General features: G+C 40.5%; 1 protein-coding gene across 1 annotated transcript in view; it reads right to left on the bottom strand.

The window, feature by feature from the left end:
* TRIO (trio Rho guanine nucleotide exchange factor) overlaps positions 1–16229 on the bottom strand; it is a 167382-nt gene that overhangs the window by 140196 nt on the left and 10957 nt on the right. The window contains exons 5-7 of the mRNA XM_088528145.1: positions 13628–13750; positions 4132–4323; positions 530–661 (exon numbers count right to left, since the gene is read on the bottom strand). Coding sequence (XP_088384271.1) covers positions 530–661; positions 4132–4323; positions 13628–13750 — 447 coding nt within the window. The remainder of the gene's footprint in view (positions 1–529; positions 662–4131; positions 4324–13627; positions 13751–16229) is intronic.

Genomic DNA, 16229 nt, shown 5'->3' with positions numbered 1-16229 from the left:
TTTCATGCCTCTCAAGCTGGCAGAACTAAGCATTTAACTTCTGGTTTGTCAAGTGACATCCTTTGAAAGTTAAAGCTTTTTTCTTTAGAGAAGATTTCAGAAAGAGACGCTTAAAGCAATCCATGCCAAGACAAAACTTTCCCAAAGAATACTCAGCTGCTTTCCATGCAAATATTTTAATGATAGCATTGTATTGCTATTAGAAGTTAGTAATACACAAATGCAAGTTAAACATACTTAGTACACTACATGAGCTACTTGTATTGGATGAGTCCGAAAAAACAGTATTATTGTCTCAAACTGCCTTTTAAATTTCTTTCAGAAGCCTAAGAGGAAGACTTAAAACTTGCATTTAAATTTGAACAGTAGAAGCAAAATCCAGGATATAAATTAACAGGAACAACCTGAAACTTGAGTTTCAAACTAATGCACTGTACAACTAACTCTGTCAATTCATGACCCAAACTTAACCATACACCATTCTACCAGAAACAAGTCAGCAACCTAAAGAAACAAACAAGCAACTCACCTCAGAGTAAGCCAAGGTAATATGCTCATATATCCCTTGATGATGATGGATGGCATCTTCCAGGTCTTGCAGTTCAGAGGGAAGCTCCACCTCACCGCACGCTTTACACCACGAATCCACATTGCTCATGTACTGCAACAGAGAAACAAGCTCTGCTTAACTTTGGCTTCTATCAGCAGCCAAACACACACATTAGAAACATGCTTAAGGACAACCAACTACCTGGGTGACGGCGACTGGGGAGAGCCCTTTTAAGTGAAAACTGCCCAATGCATTTCTTTCTGAATTGGCCAAAATTAACCTTATAGCAGAAAAAAAACAAGGTCTGATTCTGCTTGTTTTTTTAGCTATGTGGAACTCACAGCCATTCACAGACAGGCTTAATTATATGTTGGCAAACTTCAGGGCCAATTATACTGTTGGCAAGACCGATATTTCAGGTTTACTCTTGCTCTTTTTCTTGACTTTGCAAGCTAGTAAGTTTAGTTCATCCATGCCTACCCTACCACGCCAGGGACACAAAGGCAGCTAAGGTCTTGCCTTCATAAAGTGCTACAACATACTACAATTTTCAAGACCAGACCCCCAGCTCTCATTTGTCACCTGCCACTGCAGATATTCAAGGAACATCATTGGCCACTTACTCATCCTCTTTTTTTTTTTTTTTATAGCATCTTCAGAGAAAAGCAAGGTACTTTGCATACACACACAGAAATGGTGTGGCAAATTGCTCAAACAATCCAGTTGTCTTTTTTGCTAAGAAAGTATCTTCAAGGAGGCAAAACAGCATTAAAGCATTATAAACTCACACCCAAGGCCCTCAAGCACCAACTTCTCCATACTGAGAAGCACTAAATGCTACTGTAGCTGTTAGACAAATGTAAGGGATTTAAAACTTCAGGGTCTAATGCTGAGTTCTGAGCGCACAACTACGGCAACGCCGCTGCTTAGGTCAAGCCTTGTGGGGTGAACCAAGGATGTGACAAGAGAACCTCTGCTGCTGACAAGTTAAATTCCTTCTGAAATTTAAACTGTCTGGACAGAAGAGAAATGTCATCATAGCTGCATGCACATCAAGTTCTGCCAAGTTAGTTTTGACAGCTGAGGGTATGAATTTTATACCCTAGTTATGTTAGAAAAAGGGGGTGAGGGATCCGTTTTTCCTAAGACTTTCCATGGCTCTTAAACACGAGCTTAGTATAGCCAGGCATGCGGCATCTATAAACTAAATTTGCCTTCTCTTCACATGAAGGTCAAGATTCCCAAAGGCTTCAGAGAGCGTGCCTTTCTCTCACCATATGCATTTTGATTCCTGGAACACATTGAGCCTTTTTGGGGAAAAGGCAACCCGGAGACCATTTTGTGGTCACCAGTAGGGTTTGACAGCTAGGAGAAAGGGTGAAGTACTTAATTCTCAGCTACTTGTTTTACTCTCATGTCATCAAGGGATATTTAAGAAGAAATTTCCAACATTAAGCACTGAACACTAAGAGAGTCCTGCAGAATCAGGGAGCTGCATCTCCTGCACCAGCGAGCAGCCCTGACAGCAGCTACCACAGCCTTGACTGTGCTGACAGCCGGCAGAAATGCTTAGCTGAAAGGCAAGATGGGCACTTAAAAAACATGTGCTGATTTCTTGACCACATACTTTTTACTCTTTACTATATAGATCAAGCATCACCAGTCTCTAAAGGGATCATTCTAGCCCCTCTTGCCTTTAACTGAGATTGTCCACTGGTAATCAGACATCTGATAAATCATGGCCAGGTAAAATAGAAAACAACTATTGAAAATTAGCTGTGATGGATTGTCAAGGAAAACTGCAGAAGGAGCAATTCAAGGCAATAACTGAATTAATCCCAGCAGATGCTGCAGTGCTCTTTTTCTCATTCTTCTTTTTCCCCTGTTTACATCTACATGTGCACTCAGTCCTGAAGAAGGTAGCACAGCCACTTATTTTCAGCCCAGCACAAAAGAAAAAAAGTACAGAAAAGGAATTTTACACCTTTGATTTCTGAAGAATAATTTATTATCAAAAGGACAATGCTTTAGTCAGAGCATATCTGTCTGATTCATGTTTTACCCATATATATGTATGCTTACACACACATGGTAAATATATATATATATGTACACACACACATATATGCACGCACACTCATATATACACATTGTATCTCACATGCAAGACTGACAGTGCTTAAACGTAAGCTTAAATAACACAGACAATTTGGAAAACACCAATACTGATGAGGTACCTCACCTTTATCTATCAATTTGATCCATCTATCAAATGGTTTTAAACCAGAAAACAACTCCTTCTGCTATTCCATGTGGGGCTTTTCTTCAATAATCTACTAAAATGCCTATTCCAGTTTCATTAGTTTATATAATTTACTTTAAGCTATATGAGTTCAGTTACATCAACTAACGTACCAACATCATCACTAACATAATTGAAGGTAACACAATATATATTTGCATCTGAATATGCTCACATTTCTAACTGTTAGGAACTTGAATTTCTGTGTAGCAGTGAGCAGAAGAAAAACCCTCCTTAAATAATAAAGCAGTAGAGTGTTTCTCTTGATTTCTCCAGTTATCATCAACTCCCAAACGGCATCTGCTATAATTCTGAGTTAAACCTATATCAGACACGAGACTATTCCTTGAACCCTGCTCAGCAAGAGCTGCATCTATGGAAGCCCCGCAGCATTCCAGAGCTTCTAGTCAGCCATGAGCACCTATGGAGCTCGGCTCTCCAAGCCCTCCACAGATGTGCAGAGCAGACAGTCTGTAATATCAATGAGTGACTCAACAACACACACACAGCAACTCCTCCAGAACTGAATTCCCTGGAGGGGAAAAACACGCTTTCACCATCAAGACTATTCACTTGGGGATATTTATTCCCATTTTCCCTACATACACCTCTTTTCCAGCAGTTACATATGGTTAATGACTTAATTAAAATAATTGGTACGGGCCTAAAGCTAAAATTTTAGTTTAATATAGGAAGAATCTCTTATGGGATACTGAATAAACATCTCCCACCACAATTTCAGATCCAGAAGACAGTTAATTAACTTCTCAACTTTCAGACCAGTTTGGATGAATTTTCTGTAAGCAATTACTTCGAGTTAAACACTGAGAACCTAAGGACTGATATATGAACATTTCTCTCATGGCTGTCGAGGTGAAAGGAGCAGCAGAAGTAAATGAATTCTGGATGTAGAAAGGGCATTATATTGATACAAATATACTGCTTTTTTCATTCTTTTTTAACTTAAAAGCTTAGCTCTATAAGGCTTTTATGTCTACTTTATTTTGACTCATACATCTAATCCGTCTGGCTAAGTTTTCACTTGCTTGCGTTGGAATGGGCAATGACTTTTGAGGAGAATAAGAATAGTGGGCTGTATTGAGCCAGAGAGAACAAGTTTTTAACTTGAAAGTCAGATGAACCAGCAGATACGAATACCCTAGTTTTCTTACTGCTGTTTTCAACCATGCTTTTAAACCCCTGTCCAAAATGAAGGCAAGCAGCACAATTCACCATTTCAGCATAGAAACTCTTGTTGTCTCCCTCCCCATTTACTAACCTGTTCAGCTTTCTGATGGAAAATAGAGGACATATCCAGTAAGGTGCTACGTTCATCCAAGGCTGCAGCAAATGCCTTCCACTCCTGCTCCAGTTGGCTTGCAATCTGCTTGATCTGCTGCGAGGCGTAGTGGCCCGACTCAACCAGGCGATTGGCTACTGACATGATGCGGTTTATGTTTACGTACACATTCTATAGAGAAAAAGAAGGCAGGGAAAAAAATCAGGTAGGTTAGGAGACCACTTAAATCCATAGCTTAGCTCTACAAGATTACAGTAGTGCATAATAGACTAAATCTGGTTTTGTTTGCAAAGGTTTTGTGCGCCTGACTTGAGAATCTTGATATATCCAGTAACAGCCAGTCTGCAGGGTTGACGATGACACACAACTTGAAATGACTACTGCCTCACGCTAAGACCAATGGCCAGCTTAAACCAAGTTACATTATATAAGGACTCATTACCCAAGGAAGAAAAGCTTCAGAACGACATCAATAAGAATTTTTAGGGATGTTCAAATCATTAAGGCATAAGAAATTTAAAAGTATATTAGTAAGCACTTGATCTATCCTCAATATGCACATCTCTGCTCACTCTCTGCTAGATCCTTACATTGTCTTCTGAAACCATTTATGTTCTTAAATAAAGAATAAAATTTTACAACTCAGTTTAACTTTATTCAAAAAGTTTTATTTTCCTACCACTATATTGTCCCAGAGTTAACACTGAAAACTAGACAAATTAAGTTAAAGACCAGAAAGATTCTCTAGCATGTTGCCACTACTTGATGATGAATTTTAGTCATTCTGCTTTACTTTCCTTTTAACTCATTTACGCATTTTGGCTTTAGAGTATCTAATACCTGGTCTATATTCCGTACGAACAAAAAATATTTTTCAAAGGAGGCAATCACGTGTTTCCAATTCCTGCAAAGCCAGAAACAGGCTTAGCTTCACCAAGAGCTTTCCAAGTAGCTCTCCAGAGTTATATTTAAAGAACACTGCATTAACACTTCTTTCATTTGAGCTCACTCTTAGACCTCTGAAATGAAATTCTGCAAATCACAGATAGCTGAGGTTGGCAGGGACCTCTGGAGGGACCTGAGGGACCCTGTCCAAACCCCTTCTCAAGGCAGGATCAACTAAAGCAGGTTTCCCAGTCAGGTTTTGATTATCTTCAAGAATGGAGACTCCAAAACTTCTCTGGGTAACCTATACCAATGTTCGGTCACACTTTGAGTAAAAACGTTTCTTATTTTTAAACAGAATCGCCTATTTTTGATTTGTGCCCATTGCCCCTTGCCCTTTCGCTGAACATCACTGAGAAGAGTCTGGCTCTACTTTTTGTTGTTGCTGTTACTTTGTTTTTGTTCTTTACTACCTGTCATCAGATATTTGTCTATATCCCCCCCACCCAGAGTCTTCTCCAAGCTGGCTCTCCTCATATGACAGATGCTTCAATCCCTTAAATCATCATAGTCATCCTTAACTGGAATTGTCCCAGAAGATCAGTACTATTCTTGCACTGGAAAGCACAGACCTGGAGACAGCACTTCAGGTGTGGCCTCAGCAGGGCTCAGGAGAGTGGAAGGATCACCTCCCCTGACATGCTGGCAGTGCAATTTCTAATGAAGTCCAGGATAACAATGGCCTTCTTTAGCCATCAAAGGCACATTGGTAGATCATGTTCAAACTGTTGTCTGTCAGGATCCTTCTCTGCAAAGCTGTTCTTGAGCTGGTCAGCCCCAAGAGCCTTCACTGGTGTATGGGGTTACTTTTCCCCAGCTGCAAGATTTGACATTTCCCTCTGCTGAGCTTCATGAGGTTCCCCTCTCCCTATTTCTCCAGTCTGCCAAGGTCCCTCTGAAGGGCAGCAGAATCGTTTAGTGAATGAAATACTCCTTCTATTGCCACCCGAACTGTGTACTACTGTATTTTTTTTTAAATCACCTAGAAGCTTGCCAAGAATGCACACTCTTCTATCATCCATATTATTGACAAAGACAAGCAGTACTGGAGCCTGTAGCTGGTCTCTAGCAGGACACTGTGCTGCTGATCATAACCCTCTGAGTCCAGTAATTCAGCCCATTTAAAGTCCTGCTCATCACTCATTTATCTAGCCATCATCAGGGTGACTATGAGGATGCTGGGTGTACGGGGAGGAATATGTCACAAGTCCTGCTAAAGTCAAGATGAACATCCACTGTTTTCCCCTTATTCACTGAGTCAGTCACCTCATCATAAAAGTTTATCAGGTTGGTTGACCACGTCTTTCCCTTGTAAATCTATGCTGACTTCTCCCAGTCACATTCATGTCCTTCATGTATTTGGAAATAGTTTCCAGAGGATTTGCTTCATTACCTTCCCATGGATTAAAGAGGAGCTGACCAGCCTGCAGTTCCCCCAGACTCCTCCTTGTCCTTTTTGAAGACTGGGGTGAAATTTGTTCCTCCTAGCCCTTGAGATTGTTTCTCAGTCACCATGACCTTTTCAAAGGGAATCAGGAGTGGTTTTGCAGCGACATTCTCTAGTTCTCTCACATCCCATTAGAGCCTGCACACCTGTGCATGTCCACGTTAGTTATCCCTAACCTGATCCTCCTCTACCAAGGATGTCTTTATTTCTTCAAACTGGTCTTAGAGGCATGGGATTCCTCCACCTCCTCTGTGCTCTTTGTCACCAGGGCCCCTGGCCCTGCAGGCCAGGCAACAGCCTGGGGTCCAGGCAAGGCTTGGCAGCCTTTCTGCAGTGTCCCAGAGCTGAGCTCACAGCACACAAGAGGTCAGGCTTGCAAATAAGGGCCTCTGGCTCCTGCAGCTGGGAGTCCCCCAGTACTAATGCTCATGCTTCCTCCTGGGGAAGCTGCTTGACTCAGATGATTCATTTGACAGACTTCCCACTTGCCTACCACCAGGGCCCTGAACATACTTCACAGTTGCAAATCTTGAGGTAGAACAAAGACCTTCCTCCTGATGCAAGAAGCCAATTCTCAGCCTTCAGCATCATGGAAACTTTAACCTTTCAAAGACATATGCACAGCCTCCTCATACCCCTCCCTCACTACGCTTAGCAGTTCAGGCTTTTGAAGCTGCAGGGTCTCAAAGGAGAGCCAACTGATCTCTTTCTCATCATCCCTCATGCTGCCCAGTCTGCTGATTTCCACTGCAGCTCTAATTCAACACCACAGTTCTTCAGCCACCTCATACCTACAGCAGGCTGGAGGACTGTCTCCTGGTGCCACAGCCTTGGCAAGAGGGCCCAGGCCACTCCCCAAGGCTTGGCCACGTTTCTTAGTGGAGTGGTAATGGGAACAGGTCTCTTGATTGTGACCATACACATGAGTGCAAGTGTGAATGTAAAGGTTTTCCTCACACAGATGACAGCTCAGCCGATGAACTTAACAGAGCTCAGCAGGATGGTGTTGGCTATTGTTGTATCCTCAGTTCTCTAATTTTGCCCCTCATTTTGCTTTTTCCTGAAGCACAATAGTGCTCAAAGAGAACCGAATAGTTATTTCTACCATACCTCAAAGGACTGGAGAACACTTGGGCCTAATAAAGTGCACACAGCCCAAAAGCCTGACTGCTAAATTAATCTAGAAAGCCCTTAATTGGTCTTTATAACCATGTAACATTATAGCCAGGTGCAAGTCAAAAGACAAAAGAACCAAGGCTATATCAGAACACTATTTGAACTATTTGTATCCCCTATTAACAGTATTTCTGAAGTTCTAGAATACCAATTAGAGTAAGGACAGAAAAGACTGGCACCATGAATGTGTAGTTATACAAATCAAAACCAAGCTGTGGTTAACTGCATGCAGCTTCCCTCAGCAATCTGGCTTCACAAGTGTGAAAGAATACTGCCTGTACAAATATGAATATGCTGAAGCTTGAACACTTCCCAAATTCTATGTCATACTCCTTTTCTCAAAAAAAAATCTTCTAGGAATCTCATTAAATTTAATCTTACACTGTTATATCCCTAAGTATCTGATATATCAGCTGAACATCTAAGTTCCAGCCTTTCAGAATACCCAGAAGAAACAGATATAGTTAAGGAGGAAGAGAATGTCAAACAGCAGTAGACTAGAGGTGGACTGTCTTCAACTTGTTACCTTAAGAAGTAACAAATTATATCAGATTGCTAAAAAGGCAGGCGCATTACAAATGCATACTGTGTACACTGCTTCAGAAATACTGTTCCAAGACAGTATTCGTTCTCTTGGATCCAGAGGTTTCTTATTTATTGCATGGCTCAACAGGCTCATTTCAGTTAAAGAAGCATCAGATAAAAGAAGTCTGTAACAGTTATCTCATTTAGATCATACAATTCTGCCTGCAACATATGCAGCTTCTAAATATGCATCAGCTGTCAAGAAAAGTGAAGGACCAAAGTGATACCTAATTTTCTTCATTGTTATACATCTGATCAATGATTTTTATTTATGTATTTATTTTATTATTTATTTTATTGCTGGGGGGGCGGTGGGCAGGGAGGAAATCAAGACCAGTTCAAGTTAAATGTGGTAAGTAATAGTGTAACATACTATTTTCTCTCTTTCATGCCGTCCTTTAGTTAGAAGCTGAAAAGATACCTTTATAATATTTGGAAAGTTCATCATTGCAGAATTATTCCCTAAAGGGAGTGTATATAGATCCATTTTATATATATATAAATAGAGAGCAAGCACAACACATATATACACACATTGCTGAGCAAGTCAACACAGATCAGCAGCCTAACACAAGCTGTAGAGCACTGTGCCACTCTGGTGTATGACTGAAAGGCAACTACACAGGGGAAAGCACAGGTGACAACCTGCCAGCTTTACAGAACATCCATCACGCCCAGTACAAAACAAAGCTGGCAGATGCCCTGAAGGTTCTTTTATTTTGATTTTCCTCGACTAAGGAGCAAATAGGAGCATTCTGACACACAGACTATTAAGTATTCAATGTCAAAAAAAAAAACACCCCAATGACACAGTCTGCAAGTATCATACCTGGCAGCTTTTCATCCCCCCCACGCTGTAGTGAGTTATAAGCTATTCAACTGTAAGGAGAACACTTTTGCAAGGGACCCATGTTCCATATTCCAGTTCACCTGCTATTTCACTCACAAGTGAGCACTGTTAAAAGTGTAGCATTAATGTATGGAGTAATGCTTTGCTTTAATGATTTAAATATTTATTTTATAAGTAGTGCAGGGGGAACAACAGAGCATGCTTATTCACCATTCTGCAAGATGTTTTTTGTAAAAATCCTGCATTTCCAAGCTCTCTGGGAAAGAATGTCCAGCTCAACATACAGCCTAGCTTCTATTTTTTGAAGTCTCAGAGGAGTTTGGGGAGTCTAGAATTCACACTGGGCTTATGTCTATGTCAACTGACAAGTCTGTATGGTAAAAAAATAAATATATGTAATATGAAAGAAAACTCAGGAGTGAAAAATGTCAGTAGTAAAAAGGATGAAAAAAATAAAGTCACACTAGCTGTCAGTTAACTTGATTTTACCTCATCTGACTTTTCTTAATGTTTTCATCTGTACCAGTTCTTGTGGCTGGGCTCACTCAAATCCAGCCAAGTATTTCATCTTTGCAATATTTAACTTTGTAAACACAGGGAGCATCAAGTGTTGTGCCCCTACTTTTAAGCATCCCAAAATCCCAGCAATGCTCATCTCTGGCATTCTCTGCAGGTGAAATTAGTTATTTGATTACTGCCATCATAAAAAGTGCTTTTGTACACACATACAAGCCACCTACTCCAAGAACAGCGTTAACCAGGTTAGGAAGACGCTCTCAGTTGATGCTGTAGCATAAGACTTCTTGGTCTCAGTCTAATAAACATATTTCGACAGTTGGCCCTGGCAGCACCCTAAACTAAAACATAATCAGAGCTCTTTGGCAGCAACCACAGGTAGCTTTCTCCAAGGAAAGCTCCTTTTTGCCTACTCACTTTCTAGACAGTTTGACCTGGTACAGTTAAGGGGCACAGCTAAGCTTTGATGGGAGCAAAGTCACTTGATACAATAAGAGAAATAGAAGAAAATTCTCAGAGAGGAATTCTCCTCCTCCTCCTCCCCCCAACCCTTATTTCAGATACTTCAGATAATTCAGAACTGCTTTTCTTCCTCTGTGTACCACAACACATATGGAAATCAGCAGGCAAAAGTGGGGACAGACACAGGGCACAATCTCCTGTTCTTGCATACAAGACTAATAGTATCATCAGAGATATATTTTATGTTTTTACAGTTCAAAAACTAGAGATATTTTTGTATGTGCAACTCATATGATGCCATATTTAAAAGTTTCTTCCTTAAAAGGTTCTAAAAACTTGTTTTGAGAAGTGAAGCATTCGTTAGTAACCCAAAGAGGAATTTTAAGCTAAAACTGAATATTGCTTAACTCCTATAAATCTCAGAACTTGACACTAAGAATTTATTGTTGTTGAAAGCAGTTGTCTTAAATGATCCTGAAAAGCCAGCCTCATCTTTAAAGAAGCTTAAGTCAAGAGGTTTTTTTTTCCACAGTTAGAAAAGATGCAATCAACTTGTCCTATACCGGGGTAGCCTTGATACTTGTCGATAGATATCTCCTTGATTTCAGCAATAGCAGGTCACATCCTTACAGCTGAACATTAAAACTGTATTTCAGCCAGCAGTCCCTAGGTCACATCAACCTGTTTGTGTTAAATAATGGCAACCAAATGTGTCCCTTTTTAGGGTGCACCACTGCACCTATCCAGTTTTTCCATAGGTCAGCTTCACTGCAATGAAAACCTGTGTACATTACTTAGTTGATATATAAAATATATACTAATAACGGAAGTAAGCTTACAGCTAAATAATATAATCTTGTTATCTTTCATGAAGCAGAGCACAAATGTAATATACTAAATATGCAGGAATTCTGTACATACCACATGCTAACAAGGCTACTGCAGGTGCTGTTATGTTTCTTCCCTCAATGTATTCTTCACCTTTTGTTTTACTTAAACTTCTGACCACTTTATTGGAAATTCTTGGTAAATTCTATCTGCTGAATTTGAAGTAACACACTCTTGTTGATGACAGAAATTAAGTAGTTTTCATAACAGTTTACATTCAGGTGGCTTATTTGAGCCTGGAAGAGCAGATCACGATTACGGCCCCTCACTCGAGGGAGGGCCATGGCTGTTCTTCCCCCGCGCCTGGAAGGTGCCGCTGCGGAGCGGGCCCTGCCGCGGCTCGGGAAGGTGGGGGAGACGGCGGAGTGGGCAGCCGCCGGCAGCTCACACCGGCTGCGAGCAGAGCACACGGCCCGCAGCGATCACGGCGCAGGAGGACAGCGGCTGCAACACCATCGCCAGCATTAAGCTGTGAGCAAGTGCAAGGGGCTGCCTTTAGCTGCTTGGGCATTATTCAGCGTTTGCTCAGACTTTCCTCACCTAAAGTTAGCCCAAGAAAATTGCCTGGAAAGAAAAATATTTGAGAGTCCAATCAGGGCCACAGTGCAGAAGCCTTCAAAGCCTTCTGTATATAATAAACTTAATACTCACCTGTCCCTCCTTCCTCTGCCCCATCCCATTGATGGATCCGCATGGTGGTAGAGGGACTTGAGCTAAATTCCACATCTAGTGTTGAGTATTCACACAGGAGACCTTAAATCAACTCCGCTTACTGAAACCTTAAGACTGACAGGAGGAGTGAGCTTGTTCGGCACAGGATGCATCTCAAGAGGGGTCAGCGAGCAGCTGAACGTGCTGCAGGAGTTCTGACTGCCCGCTTTATTTTTTGTCTCACTTAAACAACTGAAAATTGTTGCCTGCCAAAATTCAGGCAGCTCAGCTCACTTTTTTATGTGACATTTGGTAATTTTCCCTTTACTCTTTATGTAAGATTTCTGAGTTCTGCCTGCTAAAAGGGCAGAAAAACTGAACACTGCTCAATTCAAAACCAGGGGTTGATCGTTTCAAGTTTGTATTTTTCTGTTTGGTGCCAATGACACTCACAATAGGGCCTATGCTATAGAATTACTTGGAAAAACTGCAGGTTGCTTATCTCCTCTTCGTATTTAGGCTATTTAACTTGTCCCAGATATAAGCTGTGCCCTGGATGCTTCTAGAAATCACTGTCCAGGCTGAGACTTGACTCTAAGTTGATTTTTGCCCCCCAATATTAGCACAGTTGAGTTGTAGAAACTCTTTCTTCACAGTACCTTAATTGTGGCAATACTGAACACAAGAGCTGCCCTGATGAGACACAGGAAGCTAGCATGAAGCAGAGCCTAAGCAGTTTGCTTTGCCACAGTTACGCAGCGCTGCCCTACAAGAACACCCTCTCACAATAGCTGTTTGTTTCTACTGCATTTTAACTTAATGCACATCCCTAGACTCAAAAGGATGTCAACTACTAAGGAGTGTAATATGCCTCTCCATTGAGCTTACAGCTAGGGACTGAACCTAGGCCCAGACTGCCGAAGTAACTTGGACACCCCCAACCTTCTCAGTGAAAAAGACTTACAATGCTTGAAAGACCTGCTTGAAAATTCAGTCCCAAAGTCCAAACAAAGCACTCGTAAAATTCATAGTAAGGAACTTTTACTCACTGCTAATTACAAGCTGAATTTTCAATTGCAGCCTACTGATGATTCAACTCAAAATCATATTGTCGCAGAATCACAGAATGGTTGGGGTTGGAAGGCACCTCTAGAGATCATCCAGTCCCACCCCCTGCTCCAGCAGGGACACCTAGAGCACGTGGCACAGGGTGGCATCCAGCTGGGTTTGGAAGATCTCCAGAGAAGGAGACTCCACAACCTCTCTGGGCAGCCTGTTCCAGGGCTCTGACATTCTCACAGTAAAGAAGTTCGTCCTCATATGGATGTGGAACTTCGTGTGTTTTGACTTACGCCCATTACCCCTCGTCCTGCCAGAAATGACAAATGCATCAAAGTAAATAAAGCGGAGAAGGGGGAGCTATTTGTATTAGGATCAATATTAGATACTGATCTAATTAGAGCTGTTTCACAATATTTCTGAGAATTTTTCCTGAGTCCTAGGAATCTCTTACGAGAACTCAGAGCCAGTCCACTTTATTCTACAGCTCTAAAGTCCTTATTACATACAATTCCCTGAAGTTATGAAAAAGTCACAGAATAGTACTCAGAAACACATAAAACTTTTTTTGCCAGGCATTAGTTGCAAAACAGTAGTAAGTGCCCACATGTAGAACTTCCACTAGCAGCAAACACACACTCCAGGTTTGCGCTTTGGAAACTGCGAGGTTGTCTTAAAATGCTGCCGTTATTCCAAAGAATTTTCTTGCTTGGTCACAGTATCTCTCTACTCACTGCTTGGCTACCATTTATTTTCTTCTTTTTGACTGTATAATTTTCATTGCTTAGATACAAATTAGCACTAGTTGTAACGAAGGAATCTAGTATATAATTTATGAGTTTTATCCTAACAACCCATGCAATGTGTTGGTGTTGTGAAGTGAGGCTTTTTCTTACCATACAATTCATAGCAAAGTGATTGTGCTGTGTCTGAAGCTCCATAGCATGGGGGTGACTGGTTCCGATCTCCGTGTAGCTATTTAGGAATAGACCTTTGTTGTGGGTGATCCAGTCAAACATCTACAAGAAAACATTAAGGAAAAGATATATACATATCAGTAATTTGCTGTAGAAGAAATCATTGACAAGTAACAAGAGGCTTTTGCCAGTACACAGAAGACAGCCTAAGGCCACAAAAATTAACACTGTTGCTCTTTCTGTTCTAAGGTCATTGTGTATTTTAACCATCTCATAGATTAGCCAAAATATGACTTCTTAGATCCAGCAGCTGAGGTTGTTGAAACTTGACCAACTCCCTTACGACAACAACAAAACAAATCAAAAAAAAAAAAAAACCCACACTTAAACACACTTGAAGCACAAGTCTGAGTTAACAGGCTTACAGACTTTGTAATTTCAAACAAAACGGCAAAGTTCGTACTGCCAATTAAGTTGCTTAGTAACAAGTTTAGATTTTTCGTCATAAATTCATGCCAAAGTTGCAAATAAATTTTTGATTGCTAAGTATATCAAAAAGACTATACTTGTGCACAGTGTTGTGGATAACCTTTTCTTATACCGATTTAAGGATAGCTTTAAATAGAAAAAGTACTTCTATATTCAACAAATTTTAGAAGATATCTCCTCTGCGAATGATCACAAATGCAGCTATTTAGCTAGGAAGTCAATAGATCCACCGGAAGACAAAGTTTACTTAAAAAAAATAAATTAAAAAAAAAAAGTAATGGAGCAAGAGGCCAAGTTAATCCCTGTCTTTGTCCTTGCTCTTGATCCTCCTCAAATACCTGCCCAAGTAAAAGACTCACCTATTTGTCAGACAGGTTATAAAAAGTTGCTTCAAGTAAAAACAAACAAACAAATGTAACAATGAGTATCCAGCACTCATCTAAATATCTTTTAAAATACTCTTGTTACCAGAACTATACAATCAAAACCAATATGCCAAACAGATAAACTACACGATAAACTGAGTTATTATGGGAAAACACTGAAGTAGAGGCTGGGAACAAAAGCATGCAAGAGCTTAGACACCTGAGGCAGTGGACCACAGAGTCCAGAAACTTTCATTTTCTTATCTAGCCTACAGTGATGTGTTAGAGCATTATTCAAAATAGACAGGGGTCCCACTGCAACCACACAGGTCTTTCAACTTTGGAGCGTTTTAAAGAAAACTGTGGATATGCTGTGGTCACACTGGTATTTGATTGGACCAGAACGGATCTAAGTTGCCTTGTAATAGCTACAGGGAAACATACATACACATACATATACATACATATACATATACATATATATATATATATATATATATATATATATATATATATATATATATAATTAGAGCACTTGGTCTCTGATCAATTCTATTCACATAATGCACACCTTGACTTGTTAAAGTGAAGCCATTCAGCCACACTGCCCCAGGTCCCATTCCCTCTTTAAACAAGTCTCTTTCTCAGTGGGCTACAGTTTTACCATCCTTCTCCTGATTTGAGCTTTTTGTACTTACTATCTGTTAACTGACACAGTTACAGTATGAGTGTGAATCTGAATATCCCCAAAACAAGCAGGTTATTAACCTATAACCTGACCACTTCTTAAAATCCTAGAATTTGGGAACTTTCCTTAGAAGATACTTGAGAGACATCCATGTCAAAGTCTGATCATTAGCCCAGGGTCCTGTCCAGTCAAATTTTCAGTATCTCAACAGATGGAGATACTGCAACTTCTCTGGGTCACCTTTCTCCAACGCTTAATCACACACCATCCCTCGCCTTTTTTTTTTTTTTTTTGGGGGGGGGCGGGGGTGGGCATGAATTCCTCCCCTGCTGCTTATATCCAGTCAGAATTTCTTCTGCCTCTCATCTTTTGCCTGTGCTCTGCCTTCTCTCTAATTGCCTTATGGATACCTAAAGGAAGCAGTAAACTCCTGCTACCCACTCCTCTTCTTGGCCTTCTCTTTTCCTGAACCAGTCCAGATTACTTGTGCAAAGACTTGTGCAAGTCCCCCAGATATACATATTTATTCCTCTTGATCCAAACAAAACCCTGTTTTTCCATCTAAGATCCATCAGTTTCCTAAGCTAATATAAACCATATAGATATCAACTGATGAAGGAGTCCTCATCTAGGAAATCTTATTTGATACATGAAGTGAAATAAGGAGTGCAACTACAAGTCATGCAAAAATGAGTTAGGACACTACATAATCCTTCTTTTGAATCTTAATACTCAGTTTCAACAGAAAAGGTAGTCTCAATTCCACTTGAAGATGTCTAGCCCTTTTTTTTTTTCAAAATAGAGAGAGAGTAAATAAAGACCATATCTAAGTACTTAAAGTGAGCAACACCAAAATACATTTTTCCATACTGTAATTAAGCTAGTTGCTGAAAAGCTGCTAAAACATATGTCAAGCTTAAATGAAAAACACCAGACCATCAGTTTCCCCTCCCCCCCCACCCTCCCGATAAAGATAAAAATTCTTCTTTACCTGCTCCTACCATTTTCGACTATACCAATTCATTAAACATTTACTTAG

Source organism: Tinamus guttatus, unplaced genomic scaffold (assembly GCF_059628265.1).
Source record: "Tinamus guttatus ecotype Peru unplaced genomic scaffold, ASM5962826v1 Tinamus_guttatus_pri_ptg000302l, whole genome shotgun sequence".
Classification (NCBI taxonomy): Eukaryota; Metazoa; Chordata; class Aves; order Tinamiformes; family Tinamidae; genus Tinamus; species Tinamus guttatus.
Note: the sequence above shows the minus strand (reverse complement) of the source record. Positions and strands in the feature narration are given on the sequence as shown.